At 42.0% G+C, this 16,477-nt stretch overlaps 1 protein-coding gene across 1 annotated transcript; it reads left to right on the top strand.

Moving 5' to 3' along the window:
• The first annotated feature begins 223 nt into the window (after positions 1–223).
• Positions 224–15,460, top strand: MICOS10 (mitochondrial contact site and cristae organizing system subunit 10). The gene is made up of 4 exons (XM_082777215.1): positions 224–333; positions 11,462–11,509; positions 12,126–12,235; positions 15,214–15,460. Exons 1-4 carry the CDS (start codon positions 267–269, stop codon positions 15,220–15,222), a joined length of 234 nt encoding a protein of 77 aa, XP_082633341.1. The 5' UTR covers positions 224–266; the 3' UTR covers positions 15,223–15,460.
• The last annotated feature ends 1,017 nt before the right edge of the window (positions 15,461–16,477 follow it).

Raw genomic sequence — 16,477 nt, 5'->3', positions numbered from 1 at the left:
GTTTTTTTCACACTTAGGGCCCAGGTGGGTAAAGGAGCCAACCCTCGCTGAGGGAATGGGGCCCGGGGCTGCGGGGCGGGGCCGTGAGGCGCGGGGCGGCCTCGTTCGGGCGGGCCCTGCCGCCGGTAACCAGGGGAATGGGCGGGGCGGGCGAAATCTCGCGATGTTTGCCTGGCCGCCCTTTACCCGCGGCGCCAGATCTCGCGAGAGGTGTCCTGAGGCGGAGGAGGAGGAGGCGAGGCCTGAGGTGGGAGGGGACGGCCAAGATGGCGTCGGAGGGCGAGCTGGGCAGGAAGTGGGACCGGTGCCTGGCGGACTCCGCCGTCAAGCTGGGTACGGGCGGGGAGCGGCCGGCCTCAAGGGGAGGGCCCGGGGAGGAGCGGCGGAGGCCCCCCGGGCGGCCCGGAGCCTGCGGGGGCCGCCACTCGGCACGTCCCGCGGCGCGGCCGTGCTGGGTGCCTGAGGGCCCTGCCGCGGCCGGAGCCCCCCCGGCGCTCCCGGGCCTGGCCTAGGCCTCGGCGGCGGCTTCGTTGCTCTCAGGGCTCGTGAGGCGCCGCGGGGGGAGGTCCCGCGGCCCGGTGGCCGGCAAGGTGACCTTGGAGGCGGGCACGGCTCTCCCCGGTCCCCCTGGGCTCCTCTCCTCGGGCTTGGCCCCGTTTGACCCGCGGGGCGGCGGCGGGGGGTCGGGGCTGGGCTCTGCTCGCTGCCTGTGGTGAAGGTGAGCGGTGTGTGGGGGAGAAATCCCGCTCTGTGCTGAGCACCGCAGCCGGAGGGATGCCTCCTGCCCGGAGTGCGTGGGCCCCGCTCGGTCTCGCCGGGTCCTTCCCTGCCATAATCTCGTCTGGCTCCGTGACAGCGAGTTGGGTTTCGAAAGGCGTTTGTGCAGAGCTGTTCCCATCCCTTGGTGTGCGAGGTGGGCTGTGTTTATTAAAAGAAATACTCAGCGTGACTAGCTGAGAGCTCTGGCACGTGTTGCATAGTACAGTGTGCACACTTTGACATTGAGAAGCTTCCTGTCTGCTCTCCCAGCTCTGCAGACAGTTTTGGCTTTTCTTTAAGTACAAAGACAGCTCTGTTGATTTTATTCCGTGTTTGCTTGTACTTCATGTGCTTCATGTGTGCAGCAAACCATTTGTAACATTTGACGTTGACCTGGGAGTTTTGTGAGTGATCAGAGTTGTGTTTGTGTGTGGTTCAGTGCTCTCCACGTGATGGGCTGGCAGACTGACTGCAGCGAGGTTGTGGCTTTGTGAGGTGAGTGTTCATACGCAAATCTTTAAATACGACATATGGAACAAGAAGCAAAGTGCCTAATATAAAAGGTGTGAGTACCTTGATGGTGTAGAAGCCTTTTTTAGAAGGATAAACAATGGCTGAGAAATGTGAATGTTTATTATTTGTTGCTGGAGTGGCCTTATGCTTGAAAGCTGATGAGAGACTCTGGGTTTTAGTTGCCTAATACTTTTCCATTAGAAAAGATGTTTAATAATTTTGTGTAAACCGAAACTTCCATTGTTTATAACAGACCTTTGAAAAGTGTCAAGTGTTCCGGAGCAATGTTTTGTCTTATGAAATTCTATTCAGGTTTGTCTGACAAACATATCCAGATATGTTTATGTTTCCATAGCGTTGGTTGCTTTATCATAAAATATTAAGTATGCCAAATTATAAACAAGAACTCGTGCTGTGCTGCAGCTGTACATGTACATGTAGGGTTCCTATACAGGGAAAGCCTCTCAGGGAGGCTGAAAAAAGTGGGTTCTGACTAGGTTATGATGCGGTGTGTCTCATCACCAAGGCATTTATTGTCACCTGGGGCTTTCTTCCATCCTAAAGCAGTAATGCAGGAAAGAAAATGCGTGTAGGCTTTCTGCACTAGTGCTCTTATCCAAGGATTCCCACTGTTAGCTGCATGATGGCATTGAATAGAGACCCGAGTAAAATTCGTTTTTCAGTAATTGCCCAAAAAGTGTGTGTGGCCTGCAGCTCTTTGATTTTTTAACTTCAGCACTAGATGCAGCCTTGGACTTGTGTTTCTCCTCACGTGCAATGGATTTTTGTGATCTGTGTGCTTTTACGATTGATCTCGTAACTAAAGGAGCTTTCTTCATGGTGTCGATAACAATCGGACTCTCTGTGAGGATGCAAATTGTGGCAGCCCAGGGAGGTGCCTGTAGGCACTAACTGAGGGTGATGGTGGTCTTTCGATGTGACAGGACTTGGTGGCCTAGCTGGGCAAACTGTTGGCAGACTGCTGAGTGTGCAAGCTGTCTCAGGTGATCTCAGTGCGAAGGATTGTTTTCTCTGCAAGGAGTTTAAAAACTTGCATGGTCATGGTGGTAGTTTTTGTAGTGTTACTTCTGTGTTTGTTGGAATCTCCAATAAACTATGAAGGGGGATGTTATAGTGGAAAGAAGGAAAATAAACTTTTTCTCTTCAGAACTTCATCGCTTGCGTGGAATATAGATGTTTACCCAATCCTTGCTTCTTTGTTGGGCTTTTCCTTTTGGTGGCCACATCTTCATTCCTGTCTGCTTCATTACATCGTTCCTGAGCACTGTTGCAAGAAATATCTTCCCCCAAAGTTTGGGGGAAGAGCAAACATCACAATTAGCCCTGAATTGTCTCATTTCAGACACTGTCACTAAAGGAAGGTGCTGAATTTCTGAAGCCTTGCATGCATGACAGTTTTCAGTCGTCTGTGAGAACTGTAGAGACAAAACCCTGCCAAATGAAGTTGCAGGGTGGAGGGATTCAGGGAACAGAGGGGAGTGAGAGGGGGAGGTAGCAGCTATTGGTATGACGTTATTAGCAATAGTATGTTTTTAAATAATAGCTGGGGGCACACAGCCTGCCCTAATTTGTGTTAGGCTGTCAGGCTTTCTATTACAGTTGCTTGAGCAAGCCTGCATGCATTTGGCTCTGTCATTTGTATTTACACCATAATGGTTTAGTTGAGCATCACCTTCCATTCAAATGTCCAAAATAATTATTTCTCTTAAGTGGTATCTTTTGAAATCCAATGTTATATTTTTGACCTCTCAGTCACTACCTGTGTGCGTCTTGTACTTCAGTATTAAAAGTCTGTCTCCTGGTGAAAACAGAAGATGTCCTGTCTTGTTAAGGCAGTGTTTAATTTCAGAACTAGATACTATACACCTCTGTAGCCTGCAGGAAGTGTCCAAACATTGTTAAAGGGAGTTTGTGTTAATCTCTTTTTTTATTGGGCCTGACATAGCTTGTTTATTTGTTTTGCTAATGATGAGTGTAAGTGTAGGTATTTTTCTTCCCTTTCTAAATCTAGCTGTAGCCACTGGGCACAAAACACTGTGGTCTGCCTTGTGCTTTCTTGGCTGACCAGCTTTGTCAGCTTTGGCTTTGCACAGGTCTCCAGACTCATTCACCTGTGCCCTCACTGAAATAACTTCCATTCCATCTTCCTCAGTTTCCATCTTCCTGACTTTTCTTTCCCATCAGAAAAGTTGTTTCATATGTGGAGAAGGAGAATCAAACTCCACTGGCTTTCTTTTTCTTCTCAGTATGAAAAGCTTTATAAACATCCTGCACTTCGCTGTCATAACCGATTTTTCCTTACTCTTGTTATCAATAAAGCCCCATGGAGAAAGGATTCAGAAGTAAATAGTGCACTTCTTCTGTCCTACTAACTTCAAGCTCTGTTTAAAGCTTCTTGGTGGTTTTTGGTTTGTGTTGTTGGTTTTGTTGTTTTCTTTGGTATTCTGTTTGTGCCTGGTCTGTTTGTTTTTTCTTTTTTTTTTTTTTTTTTTTTTTTGACTGAGCAATAATTCATGGCTCTTTGCTTGTAAAGACAGTAACTCCTCAAAGATTGGTGGAGTTGCTTTTTTTTTTTTTTTTTTCTGTGAGGCTATAATTTGGGGCAAATAACTATAATACATTGTTTCCAGAGCAAAGAGTATGTGTGTGAAAGGGGAGGGGAAATTTGTGTGTACCTGTGTCTTGTTTTATTTTGAAACCATTATAGTTTTTTACATGGTTCAAATGTAATTTACCTGTTACTGAAAGGTAATCAAGGAATGCTGTTTGCTTCTGCATTTGTTTGTTCAGTTGCTGTGCTGAAGTTCATTTTTTGCAGGAGACAAATGTTTTAATATGTCTGTATTTGACCAAAACTCAGTCTGGAAGCTTGTAAATAACTCTGTGTAGTAATGTTGATTTTCCTCTAATCCTCTGTTTTGACATCTGAAAATAAAATGCTTCTAATTCCCATTTAATAGGATTTTTATTTATTCATTTATTTATTTTTTTTAAGAAAAAAGGCACTTTCAATTCTGCTGTGACTGTTCCATGATTTCTTCTGGCTTGCATCATCTTGCCTGCTTGAATAGCTGTTTCTATTAATGGCAAGGGTGAAATTGTATTGTTTGTGTCATTCCACAGATTGAATTCTTCAGAAGGAATCATTGTATGGATTGCAATGTCAGTATTTTTAAATAATCCTTCACATGGTTATGAATAGGATAAAGTCAGTCTATATAATGATAAAACTTGATTATATTTTCTGAAAACTGGATTAGACTTTCTCTAAATATACAAAAATCCTGAAATTCCTCTTTTGAAGTGTTTTTTCACTTGGTGATCCTAACATAACCATCCAGGCTTAGCTATCAGGACAAAAGACATGCTCTGCATTTGGGATTTTGTTTTTAATGCTGGAGAACGCAAATATTACAAGAGTACACAACTGTGTTATTATGTGGCCTTTGTTTGTAGTCCCCAAGTTATTTTCCTTTGTTGTATAGAAGAAGGTCCAGTTCTACTCATTGTGTCTTGTAGCAAACCAGTTAGTATAAATGCTGGCTGTGCGTGCCTTAGGCTGTGTGGAGAGGTGATGCAGCAATGAAAAAGGAAGAGGTGCACAAATAGCATTCTGAGAACAGGGATATTCACTAGTTCTGTTAGCAGAATTGTACGGAGAGCCTGCCTACAAAGTAAGGGGCTATAATCTTCTCCTGGAAGAAGAAGAAATGCAGCAGCGATGTCTTTAGGAATCTTGGTCTCTGTTCCCATAGCTGGACTGTGTCCTGCTGTTCATCCCGGCTGGTGCCCAGGAGCAGCACCGGGGGAAGCTCTCCTTGTGCCTCACTCCAGCTGGTTCCCGCAGCGCTGCTGGAGTGTGAGGAAACCCAAAGGCAGAGCCGTGATGTTCGTGTCATACTGCAGCCATCTGAATTCAAAGCGCACCAACTTCCTTGTCCTTCACGGTAGTGCTGCGCTGGTAAGGTGCCAGCTGGGCCACCCCTGGGAGATGGCATGCGATAGGTATCGGCTGCCTGACGGAAGGGGACAGCAGGCAGGTGGTGTCCTGAGCCGCTTGTTTGCTCTACGAGACAAGGAAGAACTCCTTGCTCTTTGTGTCACACTGAGTTTTGTCTAAATCAGGGCTGCTGGCATATCCTTGATGAAAATAAACTGATAGAGAGATTTGAGAGTAATGCAGGCTTCTTTCTGTAGCACTTCTAGTGGGATGCCATCATTACGCTTCTTGTGCTGCCTTGTCCCTGTTTCTTAGCTGTGCCAGCAGACATCAGTAATGGTCAACCTACGTTGGGTGGGTGTGACGAAGCACGACTGTTAGGTTTGCCAAAGACTTAAGTGTAGAAGTGTTGGGTAAAACTGCCTGTTCTAGCAATATTATTGTTTTCACTGGTTGAATCCTGTGGTGTAGTAAGCCGAGGTAGGGTGTTCTGCTGGAGTTTTATTGTCCGTGTTAGGAGTATTCTCCTGATTTCTTACCTACATGCTTCAAAAGAGTACAACCCTGATTTTGTCTAAAAGCTTGATGCAGTATTAACAAGATCCTTCATTGTGCTGGCCAAATTATTCAAAGAGCTGCTTCCACTCTGTTCCCCTTTATTCTTTTAAAAGAGGGAGGGAGGAAAGGCCTGTACCCTCTTGTCTCACCAGCTCATCCACCAGCGTGGGGATGAAGAGTTTGTGGTCTGGCTGTGAAACCATGTGGCTGTAACTGCTTAGTGGGCTAAACATGACGCTTCCCGCATCCATGTGCAGAAGTGCTGCTGTTTATCTAAGGTTTGGGCAGTGGTTGAGCTGCAGGAGCACTAATGGGTGGAAGTGGCCCCTGAAAACATATCGGGATCTTTGTATTGCACAGGTATCGGGGTATTTTTATTCTGTCATTCCAAGAATTCGGGGTTACTACAGTCAAATGCTACAAGAAAACCAAGCAGACGTTTTCCTGCCTCTTCCTCAAGTACTCGGTGTATAGTTTCACTATGTTTTCTTCCAGTGTCCTCGGTCGTTTTTCTGTCTGTTATGTAAACAGTCTGCACAACGGGGGAGATGAGAGCAAAAGCTTGGAGGTTGGTGTTTGAAGAAAATCTGACTCCTGCTGCGAAAGACCTAGCTAACAGTCTGCTTAAAATTAATTCTCTTGGTAAAGAAGTGGCTGCATGGTCTCAGATTTCTAACAATGCTAAGTGCTGCCCTGTGAAGACCCTGGTTTATGAAGAAGACTCTCCACACCATTTTTGTACAAAGGTTTTCTTTGTATCTTGTCAAAGAGTTGTTTTGGGGGGTGAGAAGGGCAGGATGTGACACCCTACAACAGGAAAGAAGGGATACTTGGAGGGTTGTCTGTTTTGAATACCTTGATTTTTCGTATTTATTTAAAGCAAATTCTGGTGCTGTACAGAGCTGATGCTTGGGCCTGCAGATGAGATCTGCCTGTTAAGCCTCAAAGCTGTTGCTGTCGGTTCCCCAGAGAAACAAACAGAGCTCCAGAGATTGTCTTGATCCTACCAGAGTCCTTCTAGTTGAGAAGTCTTCTCTGTTAAGACAAGGCCTTGACAGCTTTCAGAGAGCCTAGTCTATGCAGAGCGGTTATTACTTTGTTAGAGCAAGAAGCCATCTTTCAGCAGTTGCTTCTTCCTTTTTTTTATCACTTATTTTTAACTGTAAAATAACAACATGAAGGACAGGAGGCTGAAGCTCTGTGTTTTGTGTTGGTGAGTAAGGAATGGGAGAGGAAAACCATCTGATGACGAAAAGGAAACTACTAAGTAATTAAAAAAAATACTTCCAGCTGCTATAGCAACGTGCCAGATGTCAACAAACATATTTCAATCTTTCTGTCTGAAGCTTCAAGGTACCGAAGAGAAGCATATCTAGGTGTGGCAGTCTTAATAGCTGCTTTGGCCTGGAGCTGGTGGGTAGTCCAGGAAAGAATCGTGTCGTTTTACTGCCGGGGGGGGGGCTGTTGATTAAATTTATAGGAATAGCTTTTCCCAGATGTTCTTCAGGGACAGGAGTCTATCTGGAAGATCTGTGTTTCTTGACGAGACACTTTTATGATGTCCTGTTGGGTATGTGGCACGTGCTCCTCTGTGTTAGATTGATTGGAGGTACCGTGATGTTGTTTTTGGAAGGTGCATGAGCCAAAAAAGTAGAATGAAAATTTTCTGAGACCAGGCTTCCTGCCTAATGCCAATTCCACGTGGCTGCACCGCTACATATGGCCAGGGAGGGGGAGTAAGATGTCAGCAGAACTGGCCTGTCCCCTGTTGACTCTGACTGTAAATGAGTTTAAACTGAATTGATAGATGTGGGGTGGAAGAGGCTGTTTTTCTAGTTAAACATTTTAAGCTGTCAGAGGAGGTGAAAAATGTGTTGTACCCTTTCCTGTGGCCTTTTCCTCCAAAGAGTCTGTCATGCAAGAAAGGGAGGGAAAATGTGCCCAGTGTGGCTCAAGCCCTTAGCTTTTCCATGTTCATTTGTTTTTATTGTAAGGTAAACCTTTCATGTTTTATTGTTATGAAGTTAAAGCCTGGCCTAGAGGTGCTGATCTTTAGCAGAAACAGCTGCAGACTGAGTGTCCCCTGGTCAGGTGGGAGGCTCTTTGAAGCAACATGTTGCCTCTTTAAAAGGAAATTGAGCATGTGAGAACTCAAACCTGTAAAACTCATCAGCAGCTCTGCCATTGTTTATCTCTGGTGTAACTTTATACAGAATTAAAGTGAAACGCATTACTGCGCTTCCAAGGGAGGACGGTTCAGCTCCCCTTGGTCTTGGAGACACAGGAAATGACCGCATAACCACAACTGCTTTCTAGCGGAATGAAGATGAGTGACAAACTGTCCACAGAAATAGATTCTTAACCAGGTGGGCTAAGAACTGAAGTGTAGCTCAAGCTTCTGGTTTTAACTTAAAACCAGGGTTTAAACTAACCAAGAAAAGAGCAAATGTTACATACGCATGTACTAAGTGATGAGGCAGGCCGGGGTGCTCCTGGCTGGTAGGTGTGATGCTATCAGCTGCAGTGTCTAGCATAGATTCTTTACTGTTTCTCAGCAAGAAAATAAATGAACCTGCCTTTGGGGTCAAGCACACTAATGTACTTCTTTTCTGGCTTTTTCTCAAGTTTCCTTCTTGTGCAGAAAACAAACAAACAAAAAAAATAGCTGTTAGACCTTGCTTATTTCTTTGTGATGCTTTTGTTACCTAAAGTAAGGCCCTGGCTAAGTTGCCATCATCTTTTTTGAAATCTTCAGCCGCTGTACTCCCTTTCCTTCTGCAACAGGGTGGAGTGATAGCATCCAAAACAGATGCTTTGCATTTTCATGAAAAAGAGGAATCTCTTCGTAGAACCTGGCTTACTGCTACTTCAGAAAAAAGCTTTCCTAGGAAGAACATACCTTTCTGTCCTAGCAAGTCAGGCATGGTGAGCTCTCTGCTCAACAGTGGTGCAGGATGTAAGTGTGGGGAAGGCCTGGGTTTTATTTTAGGCTTGTGTTGATTTGCAGTTGGCAGAAGTAACGCATTTTTCACCTTTATGTGCATCCTGTATCTTCCCTTATGGCCAACAGGAAACAGCATTGATGGCCTATGTGTAGAGCCATTACAAGTGGGGGTGTAATTCTCATATCTAAAGGAGGTGAAGCAAATACAAGATATAGATGGAAAGAAACTATTAACTACAGCTGCTTCTGCAGTGCATTATTTTTTTATTTATTTTTCAAGACAAGAGATAAACAGTTTACCACCACACTGGAAAGAAGAATGTGGGTTTGACTGGTAATAGTGACTGGAATATGTGATGACGTTAGAAACTGCTTGGGCTCTGCATTGAGGTGATGCAGAATTTGTCATCCTGTAAATCATTTCTCATTGATTAGCTGAACTGTTTGGATTGACAGAGGAGATCTGCTCTCTGTCTGGAAGTGCAGGACCGGCATTGTGCAGGGCAGGCCTTCTGAACCAGGCAGTTCAAACAACACCTGGTGCTGTTGAACGGAAGGTAATTACCACCAGAAAGTCATATTCAGCCCAACAGTGCAACAGCCCGAATCGAAAAGTCAGCACAACTACGTATGGTAGGAAGAGACTGTCGGAGGGAGGCAGGTCAGAGGGCCAAACAGTTGTCTGTTGGATGAATTCTCGAAGATAGTAATTATCCTTAATAGCATAAACATTCTGCTAGAGCCAGCACCAGCTGTCTTCTAGCAAAGGTACAGAAGGAAGGCTCTGCCTGGGGAGGGGGGGTGGAGGAATTAGCACAGATGAACTGCTGCTCCTTGTAATGCGTGATGTCTCTTCCAGTTGAGTATAAATGCTGGTCAGCGATTCAGCGTGAGTAGTTAGCTGTTTATACAAGGTTCTCCAAGCATTGTATCTCTTGCTGTCTGAATTGCTGAAAAAGCATGAAGCTCTGACCAGACATCCGAAGAGCTGAGACTTGCCCTGAGTTGAGCTGTGCAAATGATTAGAGGGAAAACCTGACCTTCTGTGAAATGCTCGGTTTCTAAAAAGTGGGGGAGTTCTTTCAGGACCGCTTGGCAGGCAGGCAGAGTTCTTCCCTGCAATCGCGTGTTCTGTAAGCCTGCTCCAGAGCTGTAATGACCTGGGAAAGTAGTTATTCTATCACAGTTGGAGCTAATGAAAATGTGTAGTAAAATGCAAAGAGGTTTCAAAAGCAACTCTGATTTCCAACTCAGTAAATGTGGTAGTGAGGTCCTAATGCAAGAGTAAATGTAAGAGGGTTTATTCATATAGTCATTATTTCTAATAGTTAAGGGTTTTTAATCAACAAAAAGCATGGGGTGCTTTGTTAATTTGCTAGCTAGTGCCTTGCTAGAGTATTGTTTCAATAATCTGTGCCTCAGCAGGAACTACTGCTAGTATACTTTTTGGAAGGAAAAGTTTAAGGAACAAAAGGAAACTTTAAAAAAAAAACAAAAAAAAACACAACTTTATTCATATGGATCAAGATGGTATCGGATTCTTTAGCATTGTTCTGGACTCAACCCATTTATTTATTTAATTTTATTTAATAAATTTTTATTTAAGCTCCTGTTGAATGCATTGCTAAGGATTACATGCTTTTAAGACTATTTAAAGAAAAAAAAAAAGTAATGTCTTCTCATTAACATAAGTAGCAATACTTAAGTTAGATTTGTTGTATTAAAAGCAGAGAAGCCCTCACCCTGGCAGGATTAGTTTGCTGCAAAATAAACCTGAAACCATTAGGTACTTTTTCAGTGAGCATATGCACGGCTGTTGTTTTTTTAAAAAAACTTCTTTACTTCTACACCTTATCTAAAATTCTTGTCTTTAGCGGATATAATTAGGGGTCAAATTTAGCCACTGAACTCAGACTTTTCACTTCTATATTTATTGGGTTTTGAGAGGAATTTTGCAGACTTGCCTGAGTTCTTGCAAAAAAAATAATCATTGCACACCTTCCAAGGAAAGCAAAAATTTTTTTTAAATATTCCAGCTGAATTTTTTAATGGTGCTGGATACATTTTTTTTCTACTGCTGCAGTTATTTCTATATATAGTATAAGGATGTGAAAGTCATTCATTCCTAATGCGTTTAAATATGCTCCATAATGAATGTTGTGGATGTGAAAGATAAGCAGCCCGGAGTTTTCTTTTGCAAGGTATAGAGTAACACAAAGCATCAAAGTTTTGCTGCCCTCAGGACACACATTGAAGTAGTTAAAGTAGTGAGATAAACGCAATACAATAAGATATTAATCTGCAAAATCTAAAGCTCAAGGACACTAAGTTTTCATTTTGGTGTTTCTCATTTACTGACAATGAGCTAAATAAATCTTAATTCCACATTGTAGATGGTGACAGAAATTCAGTAACTTTCCCTGGGATGAGAGTCTAGTTTGTTTCCCAGCTCTTCCTGATAATGAAGTTCTTGTATATGTTGGGATTCTAATTTGAATTAGCTGCTTGCAATTATTGAAGAAAGTAAGAATAGCTGCTTTCAATTATTGATGAAAGTAAGAATTCTTTGTTTCAGAATTGCATTAAAGAACATTTTTGTTTGGTGTATTGAAATAACATGTAGTCTGTTATTCCTGAGTTGGAACAAAGAGTTACTGTAATGAACTAAATCACTTTTTATTTCTTTGCATTATCTTAGTCGTCACTTGCTGAATTTATTCTTACAGGTGCTGGATTCGGATTAGGAATTGTTTTCTCAGTCATCTTCTTCAAAAGTAAGTGCATTTCAGTAATCTTGGCTTTTTGGTTTCATAACTTTTGTCTAATATAGCTGCAGTGTAAAACCAAGAAATTTTGGAGGCATGTAAAAACTTAATCAGTGTGTTAAACCAATTCTTTCGCTATTGGTCATGTGTTTTTTTTCCAGTTGAAATGGAGTTACCTAAGGTTTTAACTGTTGGGTAACAGGGTTGTTATATGTGACATCTCTGTAAGCTCCTACTGTGCTCAGTCAACTTCTGGAATTGCAGGAAACGCTGTGCCAAATTACTGGAGCCATGTGTCTAGACATCAGTTTATGCCAGTCTTGCCAGGGTTTTAAAATGGTTTTAAGTTCTTTTCTAGTTATGCCTTGCTAACAGAATAATTTTCGGTAATATCTTGAATTCAGCATTTGCGCTCCATTAAATTCTAAATATGATGTCTTACTGTTCTTCTGAAGTGGTCTACTTTTAGAAGATTTTTGGATACTCATAGAACTGAAAATGCCTAATGTGCATCTTCCAGTAATATATTCTTTCTTGGTGTTTATATAACAAGGCTGTCATTGTCATGTGAAATAAATTGCTTTTCTCAATTTTACTTTTTCCTCTCTGCTTGCCTTCCCCACAGGAAAGACATGGCCTATTGCGTTTGGGTCGGGGATGGGGTTAGGAATGGCTTATTCCAATTGTCAACACGACTTCCAGTCTCCATATCTTCTCCATGGTAAATTTGTAAAGGTAAGTATGGGTACTGGTTATTGTTAGTCAGTAAGTATGTTTAAGTTATCATTAAATAGTATACCTAGACACCATTTAAATGTCTACTTGTCTTACTTGTTAGAAGAAACTTGTGCTGCTGTAGCAGGGGTGCTTCCCTTGCTCATCAGAAATTCTTAATATCTGGCATCTTAACAGTAAATTTATTAGACTGGACAGATAAAAGTAGTTTAGCAGATCCTGTAGGTAGATTTTCCCACAATGTGAGAACATATGTAATAAAAATAGATCTTAGAAAAGCTGAAAAACCAAACTGACAGTACGATTGTCTTCAGACTTTGAAAGAGAGAAGCTAGGAAGAAAGTGAAAGTCATGGCAAGTAGATCTGCCTGTGGAAGCAGATCTTTGATCTTTTTGCAGCTTGAAAACAATCATTTGGAAGTTCTTGTGGCTTGTTTTGCTGGATCATAATGTAATAATTATTCTGAAGACAATGTACACAAATAGTTTTGAAGATAATAATTTAATTGACTTCATTGTTATCACTGATCACATGGAACTAAAATATTTTAAATATTTTAAAACAGATTAATATTAATATTTTAAAAATAAATTAATTAGTAGGAACCATTTCTTTACTCACAAGCTACTGACAATGTGCTCATGATACACAAAGTCCAGAAACTGACTTCATTAATATTCTGTTTATTTCTTCACATGTGAAAGTTGGGACTGCTCTTGTTGTAATTTACTGTTGTGGGATCTTTTAAAAATAAATAAATAAGGGAGGGAGCAATGTTTTGGATCTGCAAAACCATATACTGCTAGAAGCACTGCAGTGATAGCAGTGTAGAGGCACCCACCAGGATATTGTAGTTATTTGAGTGCTTCAGAAAGTACCAAGGTAAGATGTTCTGTCAGGAGTTTTTCATTACAAGTAAACAGAATGCAGAAGTTGATGTTGTCACCTTTCTGCTTAATGAAGAAGGCCTGAAAGTATTTTAGGCTTTTTCCTGACAAATCTAGAGGTGAAAGTTGAGTCCAGTTCTCTGCAGATTGACTTTGCAGATAAGCTTTTGCCAGCCTTCTGGAACCTTACCAGACAAACCTATTTGTGATCATCTCCAGCTGCCTGTTTAAAAAAAAAAAAAAAAAAAAGGAAACAAGAACAAGATTCTTGAAAGATTCTTGAACGATTACTTGACTACTTTAGAATAAAATACTTTGGATGGTGAAATAAAGCAACTATGGCTTAGATCCAACTGATACAACTTTGCCAGCTACGGCCCAGTGGTGTTCCAGAATCAAAAGTCCGTGTATAGCTTTCCTGGCCAGATATGTTAATGTCAAAAATGCATTAGCTTTGCATGCCATCCAGAGGATATTGCTCCAATTTATGTCCCCAGAAAGAAACTGGAGTGAAATGTCTGTGGCTTCATGTGAAGGGAGAATGCCCTGTTCACATACTCTGAGAAAGTATTGTTCATTCAAAGATGCTTGTTACTTAGAATGTTGAGTAACAGAAAACTGACTTTCAGGTCAGCCTAGTAAGGGGTTTTGTTTGGATTAAGGACTTAATCTGTGCTCTGGAGCGAGGGTGGTCCTTTGGAGCATGAGGTAATTGAAAGGACAGGACACTTCACAGAAGAAGCACAGCTGCCTGCATGGCACAAGACTAGACAGTTTCCAGCACGCTGTCTCCACTAGCTTTCTCTGGCACACAGAGGCTGAACATGCTGAGAGAGGGAAGATGCAGATGAAGCCATCTAACAGTTAATGTCATTAATTCTCTGCAAAGTGTTGTCACATATAATGGCTCCAGGGTTATTATAACAAAATTATTTCATTTCTGTTGGTTAGGAGCATGGAAAATATTGTTGCATTATCACTCATCTGTTTTTTCCTAGAAAATACTGTTGTAACTGAAGTCTATAGGACTTCCTTTCCAAACTGAGTTTTTGTTCAAATGCTAACTTCTCAAAATGTGAGATTCTGCAAGAAAATCAGCTTTGTTAAGAGAGAGAAAAGTGTAACATGGATCAGCTTGAATGAAATTATTCATAGTTTTCTGAACCTGTCACATTCATGGGATCACAGGATAACTCCAGTTGGAAGGGGCTTCAGGAGGTCATCTAATCTAACTTCAAACAGGGTCAGCTGTGAGGTTAGACCAGGTTACATGGGGCTTTATCCAGTTTGGATTCTGGATTCTAGATTTGTCAATTGTGAGTCCCAAATGATAATGACAGAGGATGAAGGACCCTCATAATATCAAATAATCAGGAGACTACAAAGTGACTTCGCACCCATTTTGGCTGTTACTTGGATCATCTCGCTGCTTGTCCTTTGGATTAGTAAAATGATCATGAAACCAATACAAGAACCAGTCATCTAGAGCAAGACTACTTAAAATGCAGTAAAATTCTAATTTTTGGTCATAAAGCCCTCAGAATCTTAAGTCATTTGATCAAATGGATTTCACCATGACTTCAGATGAAGTTAAAATCAACATCTGGCAATTTTTCCAAGGCTTAAAACGGGATAGCCAAGAATTACATGACCTAGGCGTCTTTGCAAAATGCCAAGTATCATACTTTTCAGGTATTTGATCTATATTTACCACAAAAAATTACACGTTGATAACAAAGCTGATTATATCAATGTACAACAGTACCAGAGGTTCAGCAGTTGGAACATTTCCTCCTGCCCTTTGTGGTTTTGATTTCTGTATTCTATTCAATCTGTGAATAGTTAACTTGAACAATTTTTTTTTTTTTGAAGTACCAAGTTGACCAGAACAGAGGCTTATATGCATGAAAACATGGCATGTTTCTGGTATGAAAATAACTACCTAACTTCTCAGTCTAGCGAAGGATGAAAATGTTAGCCTGCCTTCTGGAAATGTTACAAAGCTGAGTGGCTTGCTTTACATTGTGCAGCGCCTTCCATGTGAGGAACCCAAATGGCTTTTTAATAATATAAGCCTTCTTGCTTTACAGGAACAGTGACTAATGGCTAAGACTATCCCAGTGGGAAGGAAGGAGAAATCAATGATTATTCCTCAGGAATACTGAAGTGCCCCTGGAATAAGCCAACATTCTTCAGTAACGATCACCAGTAACTCTTTATACTCCAACAAACTGTTTCCATGCACAAAACAACGTTCTGTTCCTTGTTTTGTATTGTATGTCTGGAAAGTTCAAGGAAGAGCTCTTCTGGGAAATAAATAAAACAAAAACGGCCTTCTCTGGTGTGTTGACTTTGTATGTGAGTGAGAGGGAGAGAGAGAATGGAAGGAGAGGACTTCGATTTGAGTACCTAGCAGCTGTGACCACCTGGGTAAAGCCTCTCTCAGAGCTCTTCAGAAAAGACAGCCGTTGTATGTTGCTCTCCACTCTTGAAAGGCAGCCCCCATCTAACATACAGTTCAAAGAAGCATTCCCACCTCATAAATCACCCACTCAACCCCTGCTGCTTGTGCCGGTGTTTGGAGAGGAATATAAATACTCTTATGTCCTGTTTGTACAGTTGCCCTTTAAAATTGGAATTTTGTCCTCTCCAAAAAGGCAAGATAGAAAAGGGCAAATCCCAGCCTTGTGGCAGACTGAGTTAGTCACTGTTGTCTCTTGTAGCTTTGAGTCTTGGAGCAGATCAAGTTTGAAATTTCCCTGGTATAGTAGGCGAATTAAACAGATGCACATGGCAGCTGGCTCAGAGCTTGTGTTTCAGGTTGATTGTTTTTTCACCCTTCTTCTGTGGGAGAACGTTTTGATTCCAGCGTCTGGGAATGGGTCACAAATATTTAAAGCTCTTTATTGCCTTGGCAAGCCACTGGTCCGAGCGCTGCCTTCTGTTTTACATTTACCTCAGCCCTTGTAAATATTTGTTAGCGTGCAGCCTACTGCGCTTCTTCTGATTCAAGAGGTCTTCACCGTTTTACTTAGCATGGTTTCCTAGCAATTGTGATGGCTCTTGAGGACTTATTTTTTTTTCCTCCCATCCCTGGTATGTCCTGCCCATATAGCACACGATGTAAATAGACATCTCCCATGACAGAAGGGAAATAGGATAGGTTGATAAGGAGCTTTCCTCTCTTGAAGGCCTGTTCTGCTGTGTGGTCAGTGCAGGCAACTGGAAGAGTGACAACACATTCCCCTACAGAAAGGGGAGATAATAGTAAAGTTACACAATATTTGTTTTCCAAATTGTGCCAGAAAGGGAAGGGGACAGACCGATGGGCAGACTTTTGAGTTCAGAGAGCTT

This window comes from Aythya marila (genome assembly GCF_965140915.1).
Source record: "Aythya marila genome assembly, chromosome: 21".
Lineage (NCBI taxonomy): Eukaryota > Metazoa > Chordata > Aves > Anseriformes > Anatidae > Aythya > Aythya marila.
The sequence above is the reverse complement of the archived record's forward strand: the minus strand, read 5'-3'. Positions and strand labels throughout refer to the sequence as shown.